Source organism: Maylandia zebra, linkage group LG2 (assembly GCF_041146795.1).
Source record: "Maylandia zebra isolate NMK-2024a linkage group LG2, Mzebra_GT3a, whole genome shotgun sequence".
NCBI lineage: Eukaryota > Metazoa > Chordata > Actinopteri > Cichliformes > Cichlidae > Maylandia > Maylandia zebra.
This window is the reverse complement of record NC_135168.1, coordinates 2,350,839-2,378,518: the sequence shown is the minus strand read 5'-3', so window position 1 is coordinate 2,378,518 and position 27,680 is coordinate 2,350,839. Positions and strand designations below refer to the sequence as shown.

General features: G+C 43.7%; 1 protein-coding gene across 1 annotated transcript; it reads right to left on the bottom strand.

The window, feature by feature from the left end:
• On the bottom strand, positions 1-26,100 carry ugl (ureidoglycolate lyase). Its single transcript, XM_004566605.5, has 18 exons — positions 25,931-26,100; positions 25,784-25,832; positions 25,373-25,478; positions 24,556-24,595; positions 22,929-23,053; positions 22,639-22,857; positions 21,956-22,046; positions 21,261-21,337; positions 20,972-21,082; positions 20,827-20,886; positions 20,000-20,156; positions 17,698-17,896; positions 11,506-11,584; positions 11,321-11,413; positions 10,898-10,970; positions 10,743-10,810; positions 7,994-8,118; positions 1-2,796 (listed from the first exon to the last, which is right to left on the bottom strand). The coding sequence occupies exons 5-18, from the start codon at positions 23,043-23,045 to the stop codon at positions 2,631-2,633; spliced, it is 1,635 nt and encodes a 544-aa protein (XP_004566662.1). The 5' UTR covers positions 23,046-23,053; positions 24,556-24,595; positions 25,373-25,478; positions 25,784-25,832; positions 25,931-26,100; the 3' UTR covers positions 1-2,630.
• Between the last annotated feature and the right edge of the window lie 1,580 nt (positions 26,101-27,680).

Genomic DNA, 27,680 nt, shown 5'->3' with positions numbered 1-27,680 from the left:
GCATCGTCTCATGTTGCTGTATGAGTCTCTGTGTTCCTAGTTTTCCAGTGTTTTTGTTACAGTAAACTAAAGATGCCTTCCTCAGTTAATTCTTTTTAGTTTGAGTTGGGCTAGCTCCCTCATCCTGCCTGCCACAGCATGTATCATGACACCTATATCGTAGTCTTACTACATGGGCAGGTTCATCCATCCTTTCTCTAATGCCTAATCTCTTTTTCACCAACAGAAGGATGTCTTTTCTTGCCATATTATTCTCAACTCCAACAGACTCACAGCTTCCTCCATCTTTGACTCAATATCAGGTGCATTTTTCCCAAGGATCTGGATGATCTGCATTCTGACATTTTCATCAGAGACCAGAGACACCAACTCATATCTCATCATATGATGAGCAGATCATATAAATCTAATCACATAAAACTATAACACTTATGAAGACTAAAGGCAGGTAGGTGTTCTTTAGCTTTAAACACGAGATCATTATAGTAGTAGTCAGTATTACAGCACATGTATGCACACATTACTAAAATGTCACAACTCTGTTGGTTATTGAGTATTTATTTCAGGACAGTGGTGCACAGTTACCACCTTCTAAGATCGTTCCAGTTCAGGATTCCAGTAATGGATTTTTCAAGTTCATGTGGAACTCCTGAACAGCATGTGAGGGTTTTTATGTGCTCATTCTGTTCGAGTCAAATTGTTGAATGTTGTCATTGTGTTTCTTAAATTTGTAAAGTCTTAGTTCAAACTATACGAACAAAGATGTTCCACCTCTCCAGCTACTCTGTGCTGGAGGAGGTTTTATTGTAGATACATCCTATCTGAAAGATCTGTTTCTCGTGTTGTAAGCTTCCTGCTTTTATGATCCTTTTGGTGAGCAGGAGGACACACACACACACACACACACACACACACACACACACACACACACACACACACACACACACACACACACACACAGTGCCTTGTCTTAGAACCATTGGGGGGGTTTGCGGTGGGAGGTGCTTGTAAACTATTGTGTATTGTAACTGTCATGTCAATAAACAGCTGCGAGGAAGCTGCTCTTTGAAAGATTTGGGCTAGAGACAGGTGATGAGCATTGCTCCACTGCCTGGTTCTGACCAAGGCTTCCCTCGTTAGCGAGTTAAAGAGCGGTTGAAGATGTTCTGTCTTGGTTTCGTTCTTCATGAGGAATAAGTCTCTAAACTAGCGGGGCCTGTTCAATAAATCCAATCCATCCTCTTCCACTTATCTTTATCAGGGTCAGTGAGGGATTGTGATTTGCTGCTATATAAATATACGGTAGCAATATATAGGACAAAATCAACACAAGATAGAGGAAACAGAGCTGAACATGGAACACACAGGGCAGCACACTGTGAGACTAAAACAAGAAACACATTAAACACACACTAAGACTGTGGCTGACTACAGGGAACAGAGGGAGGAGAGGGAGGGCGACAGACTTCACAGGCGAGCACTGAGGGAAGGACACAGAGACGAGAGCTAATAACAAACAGCCTCAACTAGAAATACAGATCAACTCAACTAGATAACATAACAGTGACGATTAAACAAGACTCAAAAACCCATCAACACAAAACACTGGGTCAACGATCCAGGCACCCTAACAAAGGCTTTTAGGATCTGCTGATAATAACAAATTACAGTCAGTCCAAATGTGAACATTGACATCCAAGAATGTCCTTTATTGGTTAGATACAGAGTTGTACTGTCTGCATTTTAGACCAAGAACACAGATGGACTGAAGGAGGAATCCTCCTTTGTCCAGTCTGCCGGGGCAAACTGTGTGAAGTGTGAAGAGTGGACCCAGGTGAGGTCATACCACAACTCAACTTTAACTGAAGATGAGCTTTTTATTGAGGCAGGAAAAGGTACAAAAATAAAATGGTGAACACAATGCAAAACTAAACAATGTCCTAAACTGGGTAAACTAGAAAGGAAACATGAACCATGAAAAACCCCGCTGAATAGAAAAACAGACAAGAAAAGCTCTAAACATTGCAATGTGGTATGGAAGCATGAATGGCCTGGAAAAACTGCAGACGATCAGACAAGGAAAGCCTGAAAACACACGGACTAAATACACACAGGAAGATAATGAGGGAAGTGGGAACACATGGGGAAACAGCTACAGGAGAAACGTAAAACTAAACACATCGAACACAGGAACACAGGACCTCTTCAAAATAAAACAGGAAACATAATGAGACGCAGACACGACAACATGAACTTGACAACACAAGACATGCAGACATGAAACACATAAAGGACAAAGGAGACTTACCACAGGGGTTGAAAGCACAAGGGGAATCTAATAAACAAAAGAACTTAGATAACCTAATGAACAGCCATCTTTAAACAGAGGGGGGCTTATAACACCATGTGCCACCTACACTACAGCTCTGAGATCCCTTCCCAGGTGCCTCAACCCCCACTCACATCTTGCATCTGATGACCTCGATAGCTCATAATGGTTTGACCTGAAACATCTGGTAATAGTGGTTCAGTGACCCATTAAAGGACAGTCTCAAGTAGGGTTTAAATATCTGAGCTGTCAGATGTGTCTATCCCCCCCAGCACACACAGAGGTATATAGTGCCACAGCTTCACAGTTTCGATCGCCTCAGGTCTTTGTCCAGAGCTTGCATGGGTTCAGCGTTCTGGGAGCTGAGGAAGGTGTGGTCCTGGTTCAGGTAGGTAGTGATGAAGTCTGGAAAATGTCTCTTTGCGATCACCTCCTGGAACATGTTTGCTGCTGTGTGTAACCTCTGTCTGAAAAAGAAAGATAAAATCCTGAAAATAGCTTATTCAGACTGCCCTCTGGCAGAAATGTTGCAGCTATCTTGCAACGATAAATGGTAAATGGGTTGGTTTTTATATAGTGCTTTGCTGCTCTGAGCACACAACTTGCATCAAACACCCACTCACAGATTCAGACATTTTCAGTGCACTTGTATAAGTGTTTTCTGTCTATAATTGACACATCCATATTCTGGTGGATGCATCGGAGAGCAACTTGGTGTTAGCGTCTTGTGCGAGGATATTTGGCATGCAGATGGGGAACGAACCACCAACCTGCTAGGTGACCTGCTCTGCCGCCCTATTTTATCAGAGCGAGAAAAGAAAAAGAAAACATCATCTTACATATGCTATAACATGCACGTTTAGGAAAACCAAAACCTGCAGGTTTTCGAGCTCACCCTGGGTCAACACACCTGAATCGCATGATTAGTTCATTACCAGGCCTCTGGAGAACTTCAAGACATGTTGAGGAGGTCATTTAGCCATTTAAATCAGCTGTGTTGGATCAAGGACACATCTAAAACCTGCAGGACACCGGCCCTCGAGGCCTGGAGTTGCCCACCCCTGGTCTAGTGCATCCTATGCTAAGGGAGGCAATAAGCACTGAAGCTCCTTTCCTTAGTATTTGGAGAATTGGAACTTTAATCATGATCGCCACACAGATACTTTCAGGTCGTGTCTCTCAGTTAAGAACCTTCCTAAGCCAAATGGACTATTGGAACTGTTTCCATGAAAGGGTGTACGTGGTCTACAACAATGCTTAGGAAGGTGGTATGTGTCAAAGTAACTGCAAAAAAGCAAACAAAAACAAAACAAAAACAAAACAAAAACTAAAAGGTGAGTTTGCATCACAAGCAAATTAAGGATGTTCAGAAATTATAGGTGTCATGGATGTGGTGTTTCAGTGAAAACTCTAAAAGGTTATACATGCATCATGAATTTGAAAATTAACCAATGGGCTGCTGTCAGTGCTTATACAGCTGGTGCACAGCTCAACTGACCCATCGAGTTTTGTCGTGCAAAAGCTGTTGCACAATAAAATGTGCAATCAATACACTGAAAAATAGTTGCATGTTTAATCAACTGGGAATTTACCCAAATGTATTTATTTAGACAGAGATCTTGACAGATATATATATATATATATAGATATATATATACAGGAACATCTGTGCCGAGTATAATCTGGAAGTCCCGAGGTCAAAATGGGAGATGCCCCCAAGGGTGGTGGAGAATGACCGAGCTAAGATCCTGTGGGACTTCCAGATACAGACGGACAAAATGGTGGTGGCTAACCAACCGGACATAGTGGTGGTAGACAAACAGAAGCAGACGGCCGTAGTGATCGATGTAGCGGTTCAAATGACAGCAATATCAGGAAGAAGGAACACGAGAAGCTGGAGAAATACCAAGGGCTCAGAGAAGAGCTCGAGAGGATGTGGAGGGTGAAGGTAACGGTGGTCCCCGTGGTAATCGGAGCACTAGGTGCGGTGACTCCCAAGCTAGGCGAGTGGCTCCAGCAGATCCCGGGAATAACAGCGGAGATCTCTGTCCAGAAGAGCGCAGTCCTGGGAACAGCTAAGATACTGCGCAGGACCCTCAAGCTCCCAGGCCTCTGGTAGAGGACCCGAGCTTGAAGGATAAACCGCCCGCAGGGGCGTGCTGGGTGTTTATATATATATATATATATATAATTCCCCGCTCGCGGAACACACGCACACACATATACACTTACACTGATAAGCACTCACTCATCCCCCCTCCCCTTCCAATGCCTTCGATGCTTGTTGCCTCCTGGGAACACGAGGCGGGTCTGGGCCCGCGCTGGAGAGTCGGCGCAGGCAGGATGGCTGCTGTGTTGCCTGGGGTTACTCCTCATCCCCTACCCACCTCTGTTGCTGGTCACATGCTCTATAATGTTGTGCTGTGGACATTTATGTGCTTTCTGTGCAGAGGAGTTTTTTTGTTTCCTGTTCTCATGCTGTCCTCCTGTAGCCCAGCATGAGTAGAGGTCTCTTTTTTTCCTCTTGTGCTTTCCCATTGCAACTAATCTAAAATGCCACTGCATGTGGCGAATAAAATTTGAACTTGAACTTGAACATGTTGATGCCGTCCAGCCCCACGCACGGGGCGATCCGCGGTAGCTCGTTAACGGAGATTTGCCGTGTTGTGGCGTTAACGTCATTTCAAATTAACGCTGACAGCACTAGTGGGAACACAACGAATATGACTGCACATTTATTCCGACAGCATCCTCGTGCAAAGACAAGTGGAAGCAGACAAAAACAACAAGCACGCATGCTACAAACTTTACCCGAGTCGTTTAGACAGCCGTTAGCACAGGATTCTCCTTATGGGGACCTGATATGTTTAATATGCTGCTGAGAATATAGCCCAGAAGAAGAGTATAGTATAGCTTTTATTTTGAAAGAGCCATTTCTCTGTAATAAACTCTCTTTTCCAAAGATGAGTGATTTCTCCATCAGATTTATTTTTTATTACTTTGTTGTTTCAGCAACATTAAATTTAAAAACTGTACTTTTGAGTTAAAATATATATTTATAATTTTAATAAATGACAAATTAAAAAGGCATGAACATTTTTTTGTATCGAAAAAATATCAAAAAATATCATAAAATAAATCCGCTTGGCATCTTTCTTGGCCTTAAGACAACAATTCTGATGGCTAAAGATCCAAACGGGACACAAAAAAGGAAAAAAAAAAAACAAAAAGAAAAAGTATCGAACCGAACTGTGAATTTTGTGTATCGCTACACCCCTAATATATATATATATATATATATTGTCAGCTGAATGGTAAGAACAAGATCCGGGCCATCAACACGTACGCCCTGCCCGTGATCAGGTACCCTGCTGGGATAATAAGATGGCCAAAGGAGGAGATAGAAGCCACTGACATCAAGACCAGGAAGCTCCTGACCGTGCATGGAGGGTTTCACCCCAAGTCCAGCACCCTGAGGCTGTACGCTAAGCGGAAGGAAGGAGGCCATGGACTGGTGAGTGTCAGCACCACAGTCCAGGATGAGACAAGGAACATCCAAGAATACATTGGGAAGATGGCCCCAACTGACCGAGTGCTCAGTGAATACCTCAGGCAGCAGAAACCCAAGAAAGAGGAGGGAGACGAGGAACCATCATGGAAGGGCAGGCCCCTGCACGGTATGTACCACCGGCAGATAGAGGAGGTGGCTGATATCCAGAAATCCTACCAGTGGCTGGACAAAGCTGGACTGAAAGACAGCACAGAGGCACTAATCATGGCAGCACAAGAACAAGCTCTGAGCACAAGATCCATAGAGGCTGGGGTCTATCACACCAGGCAAGACCCCAGGTGCAGGCTGTGTAAAGATGCCCCAGAGACAATCCAGCACATAACAGCAGGGTGCAAGATGCTAGCAGGCAAGGCATACATGGAACGCCATAACCAAGTGGCCGGCATAGTGTACAGGAACATCTGTGCCGAGTATAACCTGGAAGTCCCGAGGTCAAAATGGGAGACGCCCCCAAGGGTGGTGGAGAATGACCGAGCTAAGATCCTGTGGGACTTCCAGATACAGACGGACAAAATGGTGGTGGCTAACCAACCGGACATAGTGGTGGTAGACAAACAGAAGAAGACGGCCGTAGTGATCGATGTAGCGGTTCAAATGACAGCAATATCAGGAAGAAGGAACACGAGAAGCTGGAGAAATACCAAGGGCTCAGAGAAGAGCTCGAGAGGATGTGGAGGGTGAAGGTAACGGTGGTCCCCGTGGTAATCGGAGCACTAGGTGCGGTGACTCCCAAGCTAGGCGAGTGGCTCCAGCAGATCCCGGGAACAACATCGGAGATCTCTGTCCAGAAGAGCGCAGTCCTGGGAACAGCTAAGATACTGCGCAGGACCCTCAAGCTCCCAGGCCTCTGGTAGAGGACCCGAGCTTGAAGGATAAACCGCCTGCAGGGGCGTGCTGGGTGTTGTTTTTTATATATATATATATATATAACAAATTTTAGCAAAAGAGGATCAAAAGAACATGGGTGCTCCATGTGCCTTTTTCTTCAAGCATTTTTCTTTTTTACTTTATTTCGGAGTGCACCTCAACAATAACATTTAACTAATTAATCACAGTTTAGCTAAATAAAAGGACCTGGCTTGCATCAGTCACATGATGACCTGATGACTATTAACCAATGCCCACTCTTGATGTCAGAGCACCAGGATGCAAACTTGTGGCCATAGTATATACAGTATTCTGGAGAATACTGTATGTGTTGTGTGTGTTCTATGTGCATGTATTTTTTGTTACATTCTTACCCTACTATGGCCACCTCTTTCCTTTGCCCTACTAATATTCCAGTTTCACTTTATTTCTCACAGTTTTTCAATCTGTTGCCTTATGGTTCAAAGTGCTGACACCAATCTTTACATTTTATTATTATTTTATAACACTTCCTTAATCAGCTACCATCTCTCCTGTGGACTTTTTAATGTCTACAGTCTCAGATCAACATAACCCTGCCCTGCAGCACTATCAGCCGCAGGAGCAGCAGCAACATTGCACCCCAGCAGGTAAACATGGGCTACGTTTGCTTTGCATTGCCCCCACCTGATGACTCTGTGATGCAGTTCCATATTAGAGTCCTGATGAATGTGGTTTGTTGTTATTCAGCCTGGTTCTATGTGCCCCTTTTAACTTTGAGCACCCCCCTTCAAACATCTCTGCACAGCCCTGACCAACACTCTTGAAACAAACTGCATATTTGTTGATTATGGCTCAACAAAAATTATTGGATGACAGAAAAAAGAAATCATGCGACTAAGACAAACTCGGGTTTCATTAAATCTTTCTGCAGTAAAAGAAGCAATAGAAAGGTATCCCAAAAAAATCTGTCACTTTTCCATTTTTTCCACATTTTCTGTGACATTTAAAAGCATTAGTAGCATAATTTGACAAATCTTCTCCATGCTGAGATTATGGTGAAAACTCTCATTTAATCAAAAAAGTTGGTGCAAATATCCTGGGACACAGGATTCATCAGTCAATTAAAAATTAATTATTATTTACATTAAGAAGGCATTAAACATATATATTGTATTCTTCAATGAAGGATGTCACTGGAACCACTCACCTACCATATCCTCTTCAAAGAGGGTGCATTTGCTTACCTAACAGAGCCACAGTGGGGACTGAGGTCCATGATGAGCTCCTTGATGAGGTCAGTCACCAGCTGCCTGCTCACCACCCTGCCATCGTCCTCCAGCCGGGTCTGATGACGGACCCACTGCCACACCTGACAAAGACACAAAGCAAAACATGGTCTTATGATCTATGATCACGGCTCATGTTAAGTTGGCTCCTCCCATTAAATGGTAAATGGCCTGCATTTGTATAGCGCTTTACTTAGTCCCTAAGGACCCCAAAGCGCTTTACACATCCACACATTCACACCCTGGTGATGGCAGCTACATTGTAGCCACAGCTGCCCTGGAGCGCACTGACAGAGTGTGTGGAGGTGCACGCAGTTTCCCCTCTTCCATGGTGTGAACGAGTGCATGTCTATGTGTATGCTGTGACACAGGTGGAGACGGCGGATTAGCTTCCACTTCTATTGGGTGGAAGTTGGTAGATGTGGATTGCATGATTGGATGGACTGCGGTCTGTTAACCTCCAGCTGACAGCCACTTTGCATCTCTGCACCCAACACAGAGGCAGCAGTTAAATAATGTTTGTAAATACGTATCCACAGTACATACAGAACAGCTGGCAGCAGATTAGTAGCAGTGAGAAGTGTTTTTTGTTGATTTTCTTTTCTTGGTTATTGCTTATGGACCTTGAAGATTTGTTATTCAAATCTTTGTTGTTTTGGCATTGCTCACCTCTGAAGCAAACACACTGCTGTCTGGCATCCTGAATTTTTCTGCATTGCTGTCCTTTACTTGAGAGTGGGGAGTTACATTTCATAGTAGGACTAGGTTACCCCTAGCCCAGGGGACACTAGAGTAGATGGAGTTTAAGTTTGATAGGAAGATAATCTTACACACTTAACAAACTTCATGTGCCTGTATCCTTAAATGTCAAGAATAAAATAGCTGAAGGAGCTCTGTGCACAAAGCTGGATGAAAGGTGTTGTTTGGTAAGCAAGCTCCTGTAGAGGGAATTCAACTGGGTGCTGTTGCTGGTAATCTTGCCCCACTGCCTAAATCTCCGTCCTCAAACAGGTACATCTACAGTGGAGCCACAGCTGTGTGCATAAAGGAGGTGGAGTTAACAGGAGCAGTTTGAGGTCAAAGGCATTCATGTGTAAGAGATGAAGATGGAGCAGCTGTATGCGACGGTCTTTCCACCTCTCAATCAGCCCTTCTAAAAACTGGCCAAAGAACATTTGCTCTTTAAAACAACTAATGAGTGCCAGAATCTTACAGGCTGAAATTTGAGAAAAACTTCCACCCAGACCTGAGTGCCCAGTAATTCAAATACGGTGAAATCAGTGAACGGTGAGTGTGAAGACTGTGGAGTGTTTTGCTTTACTCAATATTGAAATGCTTCTTGAAACTTTGTTCTGTACATGTTTTATATGAGATTTCCAGCTTATTTTGTATCCAGTATTACACCAAGACCCTTATGTTCATGAAGTCTTTCAGTTTCCACACAATCTAGATCAATCTGCACTTTGACTTTAATTGAGGATTTACAAATAACATCATTTTGGTTTTACATAGTTTGTTCCTGTCAAACTATACCCAGCAGTTCCATTAGATTACCCCAGAACAAAACTATTTGTGTCATCTGAAAATAAAACCAGTTTTAATATATCAGATACTTTACAAATGTATTTTTATAAATAAGAAATAGTTTGGGGCCCAGTACAGAACCCTGGGGAACACCAGAACAATGTCCAGCACAACAGAGCCAGCAGTGCACGGGCAGCAATGCATTTCTTACTTGGAAATTCCGACACACTTCACATTTAAAGAAGAAAGGGATGAAATCTGACCGTGCAATGCAAACTCTGTTTGCCAGCAACCAAGCTGCTCTCAGCGTCAAAAGACTCCAACCTGAAGAAACATCTGGAAGTACGTTCTTTTTAAAAAAAACTAACATTAGCCTACTGCAGCTAGCTTGTTTTAGTTGTGGTAACTACCTGGGTTACGTGCCACTTCGGTATCTTGGATGTACTACTGCTGTGTGATTTATTACTATTAATGAAGGCAGCATTACAACCTGCTAGCTGCAAATAATCATGTGCAGTTCTGAAAGCAGACAGAAAGAAAACATATTACTGATACAGAAACAGTTTTCTGTATGAGATCGCTGCAAAAAGTGCAGCCTTACCTAATGTCCACCTACTGTTACTCCATCAAGTCTAACAGTCTGCAGTCGATGAACTAACCTCAGCTAACAATGTTAGCTTGGTTGCAGGTAGCCTTCAGTAACAGTAATAAGTCACACAGCAATAGTACATTCATGTAGCTGTAAAAGGCATGACAATATATCAAGTAATCCAAAGTATTCAGAACACGTTACTCACATTAAGTAACTTCATGGAATATGTTACAAACTACTTTTTTACAAGTGACCTTCCCAACACTGACTACATGAAGTAATTAACCCACAAGCAAAACCTATTCAGTGATACTTTAAAAAAAATGCCGCTAAAAGGAGAAAGAAGCATGCCACATGACACTGAGTGAAAAACAAAAACAAACAAACAAACAAATTACAGGGTGCATCTTAGTCACTGTGTTAAATATGTATCTATTAGAGCAAATTTAAAAAAGAAATGTGCTTGTTTCCCAAACAACATTGTCAAAAACATTTAAATATATGCTAAATACTAATTACTTGTGGGTGTAGATCAAGCTCTACATGAATCTCAGCAACATATGCTCTGTGGTGCTCGCTTTGAGAACTCACCTGCGATCTAGAAATTTCTGCTGTGGCAGAATCTTCAACCTGGCCTTTGTAGAAGAAGTGGCCTTTACCTTAGAAACACAAAATGGTATCAACATACATGTATATAGCATTTAGTGCATTAAGCATTTTTCCATGGATAATATAAAAGTACAAACCTGATAGCCAAGCATTAATAAAGAGCACACCAACTGCAATGTTATACTTCAAACCATTAAGCGTGACTCCTCCCTACGAAGAATACAGCACACCAAAACGTTTTATATATTATATTATATATATAATTCTAATTAAATATCTTTAGGAAAAGAACACAATGTTTGATTCATCATCTAAAATAAATGAGGCAAAGTGGTTATTCTGTGGACAGAAAACTATATCGTATGCATCTGGTATAGAGGATGTTTTCACTCATGCCTAACATCATCTAGATGTGAAAGCCTCCCTCTTCCTGTTGGATGAAGTCTTCCTACCCACACTAAAATCTGATGTATTTCAATCAATTAAATGTAATGCTAACTGTAATATTACTGTTAAAAGTTTGAGGTGTGTTCTGCAGTTCACTAAGAGCAACCACTAACTGAAGGCATGGATAGCAAGTCTTCAGGAAATACAGTCACGTCATTTCGGAGCTGGTCAAGCTGGTTATCTCCTTCGGTGTGGCCCTTGAAGAGCTGGAAAAGATGAAGAATTGCCACACACTTTCACATTTGCCAATCACTGTAACTTTATATGCATATAAAGCTTTATATGTGTCAGCGCTCACTTTCTGCATGGGCTCAACCAAATTTAGGTCATATACCATGAAACCATCCACACCTGCAGTAATCTCTAATAACTTCAACCTGAAAGGTGGAAAAACACAACTGGATCAGCGGACATCACTGAATATGTATTCAGATTGTATGTATTGTCATATTTTCATATGCTATACCCTGTGGGGAAAACAATAATGAACATTTCTTGAGTTTAATAAAATGCACATATACCAAATACAGACGTTATACACACACACTTATCCACGCACACTGACACACAAACAAACACTGTAAAATGTAAATAAAAATAAAATGCTATTTGCTAATCTCAGAAACCCATATTTTAGTCACAGGCTAACTGGCAACATGTCAGTAACATGGCACGTACTGGAGAAGTAAAGAAGTAAAGATGGGGGTAGGTTCACCAATCTATAAAAAAACACCATCTACAAATTCTGGAACAATTTCAGAATCCCAGGAAGTTGATTCTGTTCATCTGGAAGTATTATTTTCTGTGGGAGAAACATCTGTCAGTCATCCAGGGGACTTTTACAATTTCAGTTGATGCATGCAATTATCCAGGTAAGGAAATCACAAAGTGGGCTCTGTTCGTTGGATATGAAATGACTGGGATTTTAATCCACTGGGGATTAAAATGGGATCGACTTTCTGAGATTTCCTTACTTGAGTGGTTGAGTTTGCATCAAGGTGATTTCAGAAGGTTGTGAGGACTTGAAGACCTTAACTACAGTACATAATCAAAGGAGAAGTCGAGGTCTTGTCAGGGTCTGGAACAGGTCGGGTGGATTTTTCTGGCTGCTCCTTCCTCCCAGCCTGTGTCTAGCTGTGTATTTGACCAGTATATGTTGACTGGTATTTTTAATGTGTCTTAGTGTTTCCTGTTTGTTTGACAGTGTCACATCCTATGTTCAGTGTGTTCAGTTTTCCTCCTCTCTTGCCATTATGTGTATTTGCCTCAGCTGTGTTCCCCATATGTTTCTTCTTCCTCCTCCCTCATCACCCTCTTGTGTATTTATGTTGTATGTTTATCCCAAAAGGTTGATTCTGTTCATCTGGACGTTTTCAGTGGGAGAAGTGTTTCATCACTCATCCAAGTGACGTCTTCAGTCTCAGCTGACTGCAGGTTTCAATCTTATAAACAGTACTTTTGCACAATGACTGAAACCAGCCCACTGAAGGAACGATGGGTCATTAATATGCAAAGTGGCATGCCCATCGATGAACAACCACTGACCAAAGCCTTGCCAGCTGGAGAATCAGCCGAGCCTGTCCAGCCCCCTGCAGCCTTCATGCCACCACCTGCTGCAGAGGTCAAGGCAGGCGGTCCCTCGCTGCCTGAGCATGAGGGACACCCATCACCGGAGCCTGTTGCAAGTCCTGTGCAGGCCTGACCAGAGAAACCAGAGCTGGATGGGTGAACCCCCTGAGAAGGTTCGTCACCTCTGCCGGGCCCCTGTGAAGTACCGTTGGCCACGTGGTCGACCACCAACCATGACACTGCCACTGACAGCTACTTCTCTGTCTATTTACGCCCTGTGTTTTCCACTTCCCACACCCATGTGCTGTGAGTTTCTCCATCTTTCTGGTTTCCCCTCATGGCTCCCTGTTCCAAGTTTTAGTTTTTAGTTTCCAGTTTCTAGTTTGTTTTTCGTGAGTTTATTTTTTGAGTGTCTTTTGCACAGCACAATAAAGCTGCTTCTTTAAGTTCATCCCTCTGCATCCTGCCTGCCACAGCACCAAGCATGACAGACCCAACCCTGCTGACATCTACTGAAAGAAATCCACAGAGGCTCAGAGTGTCAGAAGTACATACAGGGTTAAAAGTATTCATAGATTTCCATTAATATTTGTTTAAATGTGCTTTAGCAAGTTGTACTTCAACAGAAGCTTTTGGCAGCCATCCACAAGCTTCTGGTGTATTTCTAGCTTCATATATGACTAATAAGCATAGTTCATAAATTTTCAATGAGGCCTAGGTGGGTGCATTGGGAAGGCCATTCCACAAACTTAATGTTAGCCTGCTTTGTCCGTTCCCATCACAGTTCTGATGTGTAGATGAGTAAGTTGTTCTATTGGACCACCCGGTTATTTTCAGGTTTTGACTGTCAGCTGTTGGATTAAGGTGAAATGGAAGAATTCAGAGTGAAAACTGTTTTATTCATTATTCTATCCCCTGTGCACCAGAATCAGAATCAGAATCAGAAAGGGGTTTATTGCCAAATGTTGAGCAGGTTTACAACATTAGGAAATTGCTGCGGTGCTTCAGTGCAAACATACTGTCATAAATAGCACTTAAATAGACATGGAAAAAAATAAAAGTAAGAATAAGAATTAAAAGTGCTACGTAGAAAGATATATACATGAGTGCAGGTAGTGATCAGTGCCAAACATGGAATGATGCAGTGACACAGCGTAGGGTCATGTGTTAGTGGCGGGTACAGTCATATGGTTATTGTTCATGTGTCCAACAGCAGAGGGGAAGAAACTGTTCTTATGGCGAGAGGTTCTGGTGCGAATGGACCGGAGCCTCCTGCCTGAGGGGAGCAGGTCAAACAGACTGTGTCCAGGGTGAGAAGGGTCAGCTGAGATCCGAGCTGCACGCCGCAGTGTCCTGGAGGTGTACAGGTCCTGCAGAGATGGGAGTCTGCAGCCAATCACCTTCTCAGCAGAGCGCACAACACGCTGCAGTCTCTGTTTGTCCCTGATAGTGGCTCCAGCGTACCACACGGTGATGGAGGAGGTGAGGATGGACTCGATGATTGCAGTGTAGAACTGCATCATCGTCCGTGTTGGCAGGTTGAATTTCTTCAGCTGCCTCAGGAAGTACATCCTCTGCTGGGCTTTCTTGATGACGGAGGTGATGGTGGGCTCCCATTTCAGGTCCTGGGTGATGGTGGTACCCAGGAAGCGGAATGAGTCCACAGAGGTGATGGGGGTGTCAGTCAGGATGATGGGGGGGAGTGGGGCTGTGTGCTTCCTGAAGTCCACAATAATCTCCACTGTCTTCTGGGCATTCAGCACCAGGTTGTTGTGGCTGCACCAGGACACCAGACGTTCAACCTCCCTCCTGTAGGCAGACTCATCCCCGTCCGAGATGAGTCCAATAACGGTGGTGTCATCTGCAAACTTGATTAGCTTGACAGACTGGTGGGTGGAGGTGCAGCAGTTGGTGTACAGGGAGAAGAGCAGAGGAGAAAGAACACAGCCCTGAGGGGAGCCGGTGCTGATGGTCCGGGAGTCCGAGACATTCTTTCCCAGCCTCACATGCTGCTTCCTGTCCGTCAGGAAGTCAGTGATCCACCGGCAGATGGGATCAGGCACATTCATCTGGGAAAGCTTGTCTCGGAGATGGTCTGGAAGGATGGTGTTGAAGGCAGAGCTGAAGTCCACAAACAGGATCCTGGCGTAGGTTCCTGTGTAGGGCCATGTTGATGGCGTCATCTACAGACCTGTTGGCTCTGTATGCAAACTGCAGGGGGTCCAGGAGGGGGGCCGTGAGGGTCCTGAGATGGGAGAGAACCAGGCGCTCAAATGACTTCATGACCACAGATGTCAGAGCCACGGGTCTGTAGTCATTTAGTCCAGTGATCCTAGGTTTCTTGGGGACAGGGATTATGGTAGAGGCCTTGAAGCAGGCAGGCACATGACATGCCTGCAGTGAGGAGTTGAAAATGCCAGAAAACACTGGGGCCAGCTCGTTTGCACAGTGTCTGAGGGTGGCAGGAGACACGCCGTCTGGGCCGGGAGCTTTCCGAGCATTCAGACTCTTAAACTGCTTCCTCACATCTGCTTCATGAATATGAAGAGTTGTGGTGGGAGGAGGTGGTGTGAAATCCTCTTTTGATGGTGGGCTCCCAGTACCACCAGTACCACTGTCAGCAAAACAGTCTCAGAGCATGACTGTACTGCCACTATACTTGGCAGCTGGTGCAGTATTCTTAGGTTTGAAAGCTAAGCCTAACCCTAGTGAAGCTAACCCACTTCTTCTTCTCCTCGTTGTTTCAGTGACACTGGTGTTTCAGTTGTAGGTAAGCTTGGTGGTTCCTGGGTTGTTCCTGAACATCCTAACACATTTTCTCTCATATAAGGGTGGCAGTTTGGGTCTTCTTTCAGACCTTGGCAAAGTGGGGACACACCCCAAAATGTATTTTTATGTACAATTGTTTCAATTGATGATCCTGGAATCTGCAGTTTTAGAAATGGACTGTACACTTCTGGATTGGCCTTCCCAAAGCCCCAACTTCAACACTACTGAAAATGTGTAGACTACGCTTATCCTTATAAACCAGGAAACCAAATCATTTAAACTCTACCAATTCTGCCAAGGAGAATGGTCAGGTATCTAGCAAAAACAATGCCAGGAGCTTGTTGATGGCTAAAAACAAGCATCTAGTCAAGGAGTAATTTGTCATTGCTAATCAAATATTAGTGGGGTGCATATAGTTTTGATGCTTTATGTATATTTCTGACGCTGTGTGGATCAAACAAATTTAAATATTAGACAAAGATAACACGCAAGAATTATGTGTTTATTTTTAAGGGGATAAGTCCAAACCTACATGTCCCTGTGTGAATAGGTATATAAAGGCTCCGAACCGTAGTAAAGGGACCTCTGGCTAATACGTCGGGTTCGTGTCGGGCTTATAGCCGAAAACTAGCTTTACTTTGTTGTCTGGGTCAAGTTTTAGAAAGAGGCGTTGAAAGGCTGCTCCAATGGAGCTTATTGTTTCAGAGGAAAACACGAACACAGCGTACAGTCGAGTCTTAACAGCTTACTTACAACTGGGCTCGTCAGGCTCTCTTCTTGGCTGCAGTGGTTATTATTATATTTACATGCTTCCAGCTCCCGTTTCTGCTCGGTGACAGCTCGTACTTTTCCTTTCTCTCCCTCCTTCGCTCACAGACACATGACGGGTATGGCAGTCCATTCTCCCTGCAGCACGGACTACACTGCCCATCAGGCTGCATGCTTTAGGGCGATGCCTGTAACACTCTGCCTTCATATTAAATCATTTTTGTGAATAATTCTTTAACATATTTCTTCACGTCATTATGCTTCTGCAAGCAGTGGTGACATGGGCGGCGAGATTGAGTCACAGACATTAGAGCCTCTTAATGCCTGTTTTGTTTGGGTTTCCACCAGCGTGGAACCGAAAACAGAGAGGGCATAGCCGAACATATGAAACAGGAAAAGACCGCCGTGTAATCCCTTTATTTCAACGAAGTAACTGTATTCTGAATACCACCTTTTTAAACGGTAACTGTAACAGAATACAGTTACTCATAGTTTGTATTTTAACTACGTAACGGTGGTACATGTATTCTGCTACTCCCCAACACCGGCTATGAGTCTTTCATAGTGCATTGGAGGAATTCTGACCCACTCGTCTTCATAAAATTGTTGTATTTCAGCCACATTTGAGGGTTTTCAAACATGAACCACCTGTTTAAGGTCATATAACCTAAGCATATCAATTGGATTCAGGTCAGGACTTTGACTAGGCCACACCAAAGTCTTTATTTTGTTTTCCTTGAGCCATTCAGAGGTGGACCATTCTCTTGCTGCAGGACCAACTGCACTTTAAGTTGAAATCACAAACAGATGGCCGGGCTTTCTCCTTCAGGATGTTTTAGTAGACAGCAGAATTCATGGCTCCATTTACCACAGCAAGCCACAGCCCCAGACCATCATACTACCACCACCACCACATTTTACTGTTGCTATGGTGTTCCTTTTCCGAAATGCTCTGTTACAGTTACGCCAGATGTCACGGGACACGCATCTACCAAAAAGTTAACTTTTGTCTCGTCAGTCCACAGAGTATGTTCCCAGACGTCCCAGAAGTCTTGGGGATCATCAGAATGTTTCCTGAACTGAGACGAGCCTTTATGTTCCTTTTGCTCAGCTGTGGTCTTCGTTTTAGAAATCTGCCATGCAGGCCAGTTTTGCTATTTCTTATGGTGGAGTCATGAACAGTGACCTTAGCTGGGGCAAGTCTTCTGTACAACACAGGGGGGAATTATTTTTTTTACACAGGGCCATGTAGGATTGATTTTTTCCCCTAAATAATAAACACGTTTATTTAGAAACTGAAAAACACTTTTTCACATACAGTCTATGTACAAGCCTGCATGTTCAGGCTGTGAGCATGCAAGTATCTAATGGGAGATATTTCTACCTTGTGACAGAAGCCAACACTCTCCTGTAGGTGTCACTGAGTGGGTCTTCAGGCAGCAGCAGGGCAGCCATGCCTCCAGTGGCCAGTGCTCCTCGCCGATGACATGTCTTAACCAACAGATCCATGTAGCTGCGCAGAAAATGCTTCTCCATGTTCACGTATTTATGGCGGTCAGGCAACAGGAAGGCTGGTCGATGACCTGGAGAACTTCTTCAATTCAGTTTGACTTTTTGATCATGTTCTTTGTTGTACACTTTATGTACTGTGAAAAGTTGCTGGACTGTTAAGAGTTACTAAAGTTTCCACTAGGCTGCGGTTTAACTCTTAAGTCCCAGGAATATTGACTAAAAGGAAATCTAAAATATTATTTTGTAGTCAGATTTAGATTGGAAACATAATATCAAGATTATTATATTATCTGAAGTACTATGGCTTTAATATCAATATGGAAATCAGCTGAATTTCAGTAGAAGATCTGTGGTTTCACAAGAATTGGTGCAGAAATGAAGGAAAAAACCTAAAATGACAGGGGTGTGGTCTCTAGCTCTGCTGCAGTGGAGGGGTGGTGCAGGGGACCTGAGACGAGAGAGCTGCAAAGCTGACTGTCTGGAAAAGGCCTCGTGCCAAACCACAAAGAAACATTTCTGTGTGTCCAGACTTTTCACAGTCCGACCCTCAGGCCACGCCGCCCGCGCAGCCGATTTAGTTGCTGGCCCAGATGCTGGCAGAGATAGTGGCCATGCAACGCGAGCAGGCAGCTGCCCAGAAGGATCAGCTGCACAAGCTGCGGAAAAAGGCTGACGGGCAGATGCAGGTGCTGGAGCGGATGGTCAGGGTGACCCCGTTGCTGCCCCCCCTTGCTCTGGAGGTGACTGTGCACTGGATGGGGAAAGGTGATGACCCACAGGTTTTCCTGAAGGCATTCTGGGCCACAGGGGAGGTGCGCCAGTGGCCTGCAGCAGAGTGGTGCACCGCGGCTGCTGCCGCTGTTGTCAGGGGAGCACCGCCTGCCACCAGCCTCACGAGGTAACTTCTGGGACATCTGTCCGGCTGTGCTGGATCGCCTGGAAGATCATTGCTGGTGGTTCTGGGCCAGCCAGATGAAGGGGGATGACCGGCCATTCACGTGGGCCTGGAAATTGCATGATGTGATGAGGTGGCTGCAGCCTGAGCCATCAGAGGGTGAGGCCCATGTGTTGGCAAAGGTCAAGCAGTTCGTGGAGAGGCTGCCCGGTTCCACTGCCATTGGTCAGTGAGCCTGGAGGCTGCGCTCACCCTGGCTGTCCACCTGGCAGCCATGGCAGAAGGAGCAGAGTGGGGCGTTCTTTCCCACTCCCACATCCACCCCCGAATGTCAGTTGGTTAGCCAGCCGGCCATTGCAAAAACGCCTTTGCACTCACTGCGATTAAGGGCGATCCCATTTAAACGCTTAGGTATGGACTTAATCGGGCCATCACCAGAGTGCAAGTGGCTATCACTTTGTATTAGCTCTGGTGTATTATTAACGCGATATCCAGAAGCATTGCCACTGCACACCATTTCTGCAAAGAGTGTGCTGCAGGCACTGTTTCAGTTCATCTCCTGGCCGGCATCCTGAAAGAGATACTGACTGACCAGCACCCATCATTCATGTCTCACACACTAAAAGAGGTGTATAAATTAGGGGGCATTAAATCTGTTCGGACCAGCGGCTACCATCCTCAGAGTGACGGGCTGGTGGAGCAGCTCAATAAGACTTAAAAGTCCATAAGTTCATTCACAAGGATGAATGCAATTGAGAGTGCTGGCTAGCCCCTCTGTTGTTTGCAGTGCTGGAGCTGCCCCAGGCATTTGGGCTACCACTTGTGAGGCGTGCAGGTGCGCCCACAGGCGCAGGACATGGCTGCCATTGGATCCTGCCCCATCCCAAGACCAAAAAGGAGGTTAGGCGGTTCCCTCAGCCCTTTGACTGACGGGTCTAGGTTTGGCCGGATGCGGCCCCGGCCTCAGTGAGGCGGTGTGGTCTCTGGCTCTGCTGCCATGGAGGGGTGGTGCTGGGGGCTCAAGGGGCAGCGCAGGAAAGGCTGATGAGGCAGGTGTTGTGCTAACGAGGTCTCCTTCCTTTTAGTAACGCCAGGGACCTGAGACTAGAGACCTCAGAGTGTGGAGTCAGATGCAAAGCTGACTGCCTGTAAAAGACCTCGGTGCCAAACCACAAAGAAACATTTCTGTGTGTTAAATAAAAGAAACAGAAAACAGTCACCTGAACGCTGCGTGGGGTCCAGATTTTTCACAGACTACAATCTAGAATTTTCAACTCACCAAACTTATTGACAAAGGAGGCTGAGTAATCCCAGATGCCACAGTTGAGTCCTGCTGAATGCTCTTGCAGCTCATAGAGAATCTCCTCCATCTCAAAGGCTGCTAACACATTTTCAATCAGCACTGTGGCCTTGATGCTGCCCAGAGGAAGACCCAGCTAGACACATGTGAGACATGGATTCAGTCAGATACGTATAGAAGCAGTCAACAATGCATCCAGTCCCTTTAGGCTCTAACTGTTGTGGTACTGTCCTGGCTAGCATGTCCCTGTAACACTGGGACAAGAACAGAAGGATCACGCTTCGGACAGTTTACACCAGGCTACTGGAGAGGAGAGTGCATTGGTTAGTCAAAGAGTATGTTGCACTAACAGCCTGCGTTTTGAGATCTGATGTGTTTTCAGATTCAACATAATTCTATATACCTATATATAACTGTTATATATACTTGGTACACAGTTCCTGGGGTTCAGTAGATCCCAGGAATGACATGTGTCTGTCCAGAGAAGTCCCAGAAACACCGAAGATGCTGCACATGGCCTTCAGTTCACCTCGGCCTCTTGTAGAGGGCCTGAGGTTAAAGGATAAAGGAGCTTTTAGCTTTTCAGCTCCATCTTTTTTCTCTTTTGTTTGTCAGTCTTTATCAACCACTTCTTCCACATTAAACTCTCTTCTACAAGGTGCATGAGAGCACAGGGAAGGTAGGTGGCAGGCCGGTGTTAGGCTGCTGTCAGTGCTTGTAGGGCCAGTGCACAGCGGCTACAAGCCAGAAACACAAGGCATAGTACAAAAACAAGTTTATACATAAAGACCAAAAACAGTGCAAACCTTCTGCTGTGTCCAAACAAATATTTTGTTCCAGAGTCTGGCCTCCATGTAGCCCTCCACCTACAGAACAAAGGATAACAGTGCAAACCCAGATAAATGAAATCATCAGCATGTTTGAACATATGTAGGTTTGCACGTGTGTTACTTTGGACAGGTAGAAAAAGGGTCCACTCTTGTGTTCGAACAGTGCCTTTCCACAGTGAAACATGAGGAGCCCAAAGTCAAAGAGCGGGCCAGGAGCTTCTTTCCCCTCCACCTGACCACAGAAAAGCACACGTGTTGTTTTCCTCACCAGTCCTTTCATGTATATGATCCTTAGTACCACTTCTGTTATTTCAGTGAATTTGTGCCCCTTATGTCTATGTATTCAGACCACATTCGATTGCTTCCAACAAAACAACCACTGTAACAAACTGATGAAAATTCAATACTACCATCATGTTGTGCTCCACCATATTCCACGCACGGGGACGCAGCATCAGCACGGGAGCCTGAGATACATGTGGAACATCTGCAGACGAAGGACGCCAGAGGAATAGCTTATGAGAAAACATGGTAAAAATAAAAACAGCTTTTTTAAAGGATTTTTCTACGGATTTACAAGTTAAAACCTCAATGTAAAAAAGTCAAAGGGTTACTCTCAGGAGCTCAGGGAATTCCAGCACAGTGAGAGGATGAAGGACACATTTCCTTGCTGCTAAATATTCCACATTCAAGTCTTATATCAAAGTAGGAGTGGACGAGAACAACAGAAACAAAGTGGTAGCCCGGGTCATGTGGCCCATAGTGTGCAGAAGTCACCAACTTTCTGCAAAGACAGCAGCTACAGACCTCTAAACTTCACGTTCAGATTTGCTCCTTCTCACAAATGTGTTTTTGGAAGAACGGTAACATATTCCCATAAATATACTCCTAAACCTTCTAGAAGTTCTTCCCAAAAGAGGTGAAGCTGCACAGTGTAGAAAGATATCATATTAAACCCTATGGATTAAGCCTGGCTGTCACTCAAGCTCATATGTATGTGAAGGCAGACGAGTAAAGACAATATAATGTTCTTTCTTTTTACTAAGATTGTACGGACTGTGTCTCTCAGAGTAAACTGAAGATAAAGGTGAAGTAGAGCTCTTACTGGGAAACAGGTTATGCACTGCTTTAAAAACATTGTAAATGCCTTTGATCTGGTTGTAATACGTCGGGCAGTTTCCATCATCAAAGTCAACCTGCAGAAACCAAAAAGAGCTCTGTAAGAAAAAAGTCAGCAATGACTCAGAAGAAACAACATTAATATATAAATTTAGGTAACGATGTCAGACATGATTATAAAAAATCAATATTAAGAATTCGGTTTTTTAACAAACCCAGACTGTGCAGCTGGGAGGTGAACAGTGTTCAAACTGGTTGGCAGACATTCGATTAAACGGTCTAAGAGGAAACTAATCTAGCGAGGGTGTTGGTTCTGGTTCAGCTAACTCCTCCCCATTTTATTCACCTGTTTGAAACAACCAAATAAATAAATTTCACCAATGTAAAACACCTAATGTGTGACCAAAGAAGACCAAGGACTGTTGAGCAACTATGATCCTACAGATGGTAAATTCTGTTGTTTTAAACACTTCATGTTCTGTTGTCAGTAAAACAGGTTTATGAAATTAGCAAATCATTACATGCTGTTTGTATTTACAAGTCTGACCTTTTTTGGAATTGTGAGTTTGATAATGCTGAAACCAACACAAAACACACTGACATGAGCAAACCCAGTGTTAGCAGTGAACATTACACCTTTAGCTCTGCATTATTGCACCTGTGTAGCACCTGTATGCCTTGTGCTGGTGACAGAAGAGCTTTAATGAAGTGCTCAGTATCGCAGGGTGCCAAGTCTCCAATATCTACATGTCTCTTTTGGAGCCTTGAGGGGACGGGAAGGACCTTCCAGTCTGGGTCTCTCCTGATGTGTCTGGTACTTTCCAGGAAGCTTGGCAGATCACCTGTGAGATCCAGCTGGGCCTTTTTAGACACTCTCAGCTGTAGAATCTGAAGAGAGAATCACCCTGACTCAAACAAGTCCTTCGTTTATTCACAAAGAGGTTTTTTGGCTGTCCTACCTCGTCCACCTCCTCATCAAATGTGGAAATCAGCTCATGCAGGAAGTGGAGGGAGTCAGTGGTAAAAAGAGTTGCACATTCTTTTTCCAGGCCTAAAGGAGAAGGACACAGCTCCATACTGGACACTGGACAAAAAGGTTTGTATTCAGCACCATTCGAAACGTCCCTGGGATTCCCCCCCCCCCCCAACAGTCTGTTGTCTAGTCATTTAAGCAGCAAGAAAGGTTATTACTGTACAGATATATTACTGTACAGATATATTACTGTACAGATATATTTGTATCACTCAAAGGTAAAGATAACATGGCAGCCTGTGAAAACAATCTGTGACAGGAGCAAAGAATCCGTTTTGGCTTCGGTGTTATCCTTTTCTCAGGACGCCGCTCAGTGTGTGCGCTTGTTTGTGGGGCTGAGAGTAACCACTCCTTGTAACCCGCTGCATAAAGTCTTTGTGTACAGAACCAGATTAAATATTACTGAACATTTTTCAGTTTCCCAGCAACAGCTAGTTCAAGCACAGTGTGCTGATGCTACTAAGTACTTTTTGACAGAGTGCAGCTTAGTGAAGTCAGAAGTGCAGCGTCTGCATATTTTCTGTAGAGGGACGCACTGCTTCATAAGTGGGCTCCACAAGGTGGCACAGAAATGAAAGGTGACTGCAAGCAAGGTTTACGATGGCTTCTGTTGGCAGAGCACGAGGTTTAACCCTAATTACTTGGTGTTTGGTCAAAGGCATGAGGACCTTTAGCAGTGCTGCAGAATCAGGGGTCTCAGATGAACTACCTGTGAATTTCATAGATTATGTTAATGGTTTCTGGCACAAACTATGTGGCAGGCACTCAAAACAGAACCTGGAAAGGTTTCAGGTCAGGATGAAATATTTCAATGAAGCAGCAGTTTAATGATGGTGACCAGGTCCTGGCTTTGTTTTGCCAGTTGTAGGAACACTGTATGAGTCTCTGGGCCAAATACTGTGAAACAGCAAACGTCAGAACAGAATGATCTCATATTTCTCCAGACCGCAGGAAGAAACGTTTGTCACGTTAATTTGTTGAGACCATATCATGTTTGTGCTTTATCTCTTGGTTCATCAGGCTCTGTAGACTCTCCTTCCTCAGCAACAGCTCCACCTTTGACTGCTTGGACAGTTTGTGTGGGGCAGGAGCACCAGGTGGATCTTTGCTGCACGGTCAGTTGAAGAATTCAAAAAACGTTTGATGAAAAGTAATGAAAGTAGCAGCCAGGTCCTTATCAAATCCAGTTGATGAATGAATTATCGTTAAGTGTGACAACCTCTATAACATCAAAAAGAGTTACATCTGAGACTCGTTTAACATGCTATCAAAGTCCACGGCAGTACGACCAGAAAAAGACCAAACAGGGTTTGTCAACATTTCAGCTTGTAGCTCTGCAGCTGTTCATCATGTTCATTATTCACTTGGATTTTATTTAAAGATGAGAAGAGAAGAGAAGAGATGAGATGAGATGAGATGAGATGAGATGAGATGAGATGAGATGAGATGAGATGAGATGAGATGAGATGAGATGAGATGAGATGAGATGAGATGAGATAAGATAAGATAAGATGAGACCATCACCAGCAGACAGTTGTAAACTAAACACAAACCTTTGTTTTGGCTGAATGCAAAGTTCCCGAAACTCTGAGTCTGTGAAAAGAGAACAACAAACGAAATTTTTTGACTGACAGAAAAGATACAAACAAAATAACTTTACAACACGAGAAGAAAGGGAGGACTGAGGCTGTAAATGTACACATGAGGGAAACCAGAATAATGAGATGCTGCTGGAATTAATCCAAGAAGACAAATGAGACAGAAGCTACCAAAATAAATCAGGAAGTAACAAAAAGAGCAACGGAAACAGAGAATTAACAACACACAGAAGACAGTAGGACAGGAAGACTGAGCCTCTGGGACTTAACTCAAACAATTAGCAATAATTAGTTATATAAGGAGACAGAATTAAAACCAAGCATAAAAGCGTGAGGGGAAAAGCTAAAATAAAACACTCAAAATGACCAGAAGAAAGAACTAATTAAGCAGAAACATACAATAATAAACACAAATACAAGAGTAAAGGTTAATGGTAGAAGAGGGTAAAGGACCCAGCACCATAACAAGTTTCTCAGTTATTTGATTTTGGCTTCATTTTTGTTGATGAAATAATAACACAATATTTTACACACTATGCAGTTCTGAGAAAAATAATCATTTCATTTCAAAAACAGACACGTTGGATTACTGTGCAGCCTACAGCACAGTAATCCCAGCTGGAAATGCTGCACCAAGATACAGCTGCTGCACATCTCATGAAGCTGTTCAAACTCCATAATAACATCTCTCCATCGCTGCAGCCGTTTTGCTCGTAAAGCTACATTCAGTACGGTGCATGTCTGTTTAGCTGCAGAATAAAGGAGTACTCACAGACGTGCAGTGACGGTGCTCTGCTCACTCCACAGACGTGGACTTTGCTTTGACGACTAGTTAAACAGCAACACAGTTGTTTGTATTCAGAGTTGAAAGTCCTTAACTACAAGTGGAAATTCAGCATGCAGCCAGTCAAACATACAGTAAACACTATTCAGTCACATGCTCAAATGAACAATGTTATTTATGTGTAATGAGCAAAACTGTGGTTTTTCTGGACAGACTGGACAGTTACTCTTGAGTTTGGCATGTAGTGGGTCAAGTATAAAGAACAACACTCATGTTATCTGGATGTTATCTGTTTTTGCTGGACAGTACTGAGGCACTCTGTAAGTTGGGGGAAATGCCTTCCTTCTTGTAGTAAGTGCGCAGGGAAAACATACAATACAAATCAAAAAACACACCAACCCATTTGAATCAAATAGCAGCCTGGAAGGGAGGTGAACCATAAAAGGTGCTACAAAGAAAAGCAGATGCACCATCAATGTCAAAAACACACATTTCAAAGGTGAAAATACGGTTTTACAAAAGGAGCACATCATGAACAACACTCACCTTTTCCATAACGTAGGGTTAGAGGGGTGTCCTCATTCTCATTCTGTTGTAATGCATTCGCCCTTTTCTTCATTCTCACGTTTGCCCCATTTCCTCTCGTCACCTTGCACACATTAAATAAGGACTTTGTACAGGGTGGGTCATTCATATGGATACAGCGTAACAACATGGGAATGGTTGGTGGTATTAAAATCCTGTTTGTGGCACATTAGTATATGTGAGGGGCAAACTCCTCAAGATGGGCGGTGACCATGGTGGCCATTTAGAAGTCGGCCATCTTGGATACAACTTTAGTTTTTTCAATAGGGAGAGGGCCATGTGACACATCAAACTTATTGGTAATGTCACAAGAACAACAATGGTGTGCTTGGTTTCAACGTAACTTTATTCTTTCATGAGTTATTAATAAACAAATAAATGTTTCAGTTCTATGAAGCTTTGAGTATTTTGGATCAGTAGCTGCTGTGTTTGTTGCATCATATTGCTGTAACTGTTTATATGCTTTATATATTCTGAGCTAAGTTGATCTATAGTGTTACATCATATTCTATAAGGATGTTATGTGTTTGTAGACTTTCTGCCCAGTTTGACCCATTTAGCAGAAGTCAGCCTGTTTAAGGCTCTGATATCTATTCTGTGTGACTTACAGCAGTTATGACATGGTCTGATTTTCTCACCCAATAAAGGAATATTTCATATATCAGTCGACTCTTCATTCTATCAGACACAGTTACCACAGCTCGTACATTTGCTTTTTACACATATATGTAAGCATTGAGCCAAATTTAGTAATGCCAGCATATTAAACGAACAATATTTGTCTCTTATATGTAATGCATCTATAGATACACTGTCACAGATACTTGTCTTTGAGTGAAGATTTAAGGTGGTAGGAAAATAACTGCAACATAAATCTTTACTGAAGCTCAGTGTTTGACACAATGTTCAAACTCACTGCTGTAATAACTAATAATGATTAATATAATAACTATAATATTGGCCATATTATATTTACACTGACTTTAGTCTCATGAACAACATCAGCTGATTGTTATTTACTAACTGATCTTAAATGACTGTTCAGCACAGAAATGAAGCCCAACAATCATGTTTTACAGTCCTGTGGTCTCAGCCTCAGATACTCATCAAATCACAGCTCATGTAGAAACAAATGTACAAAATATGTTCTCCTTCATTTCTGTCAAACAAAGCTGTATGAAAAGTTTCCAGCTGTTAGTATCGTGGTTGCTAGGCAACCTGAGCAGCGCGTGGAGGCTAGACCGTCCCATTTCACAAACCTACAAGCCTCGCACTTCCGGCCTTAGCGGTCTTTGAGTACGCGGCCCTTGAGGACCGCTGAGGCTGCAGACCCTGAATTGGGATCCAGCCTGTGTGTCACAGAAATAAGAGGCTGCAGGGGAAGCTGCTTCTTGGGTCTGACACCGAGGGCAGAAGGCTGCTCTGAGGTCCTTGCCTTGCTAGCATGTGAAAAACCGGTCGAGCTGTTCGTCTTGCTTCGTTAACGGGAATAAGTCTAAACCAGCGGGGCCTGTGAAGCGCAGACCCAACAGAGCTGACTCGAAATTTCGAGTTATGGAGAATTTTTTATTTTTTGTGTGGTGGAAATGGGCATCCATAGCCATGACCTCTGATTGGGGTTTGAGGTTTTGTTGAGGCAGCCAACACAAACAGTCATGGCACTAGGCTGCATGTGATGTCACTTACCTGAGCACACAAACATCATTAACGC

Excerpts from the sequence above, each read along its gene's own strand:
- ugl (XM_004566605.5), bottom strand. The coding sequence starts at position 23,045 with ATGGAGCTGTGTCCTTCTCCTTTAGGCCTGGAAAAAGAATGTGCAACT. Across the intron at positions 21,338-21,955 it reads AGTGCATAACCTGTTTCCCA|ATGTTCCACATGTATCTCAG; the intron begins GTAAGAGCTCTA and ends CTTCGTCTGCAG. Across the intron at positions 2,797-7,993 it reads CCCCACTGTGGCTCTGTTAG|ACAGAGGTTACACACAGCAG; the intron begins GTAAGCAAATGC and ends TTTCTTTTTCAG.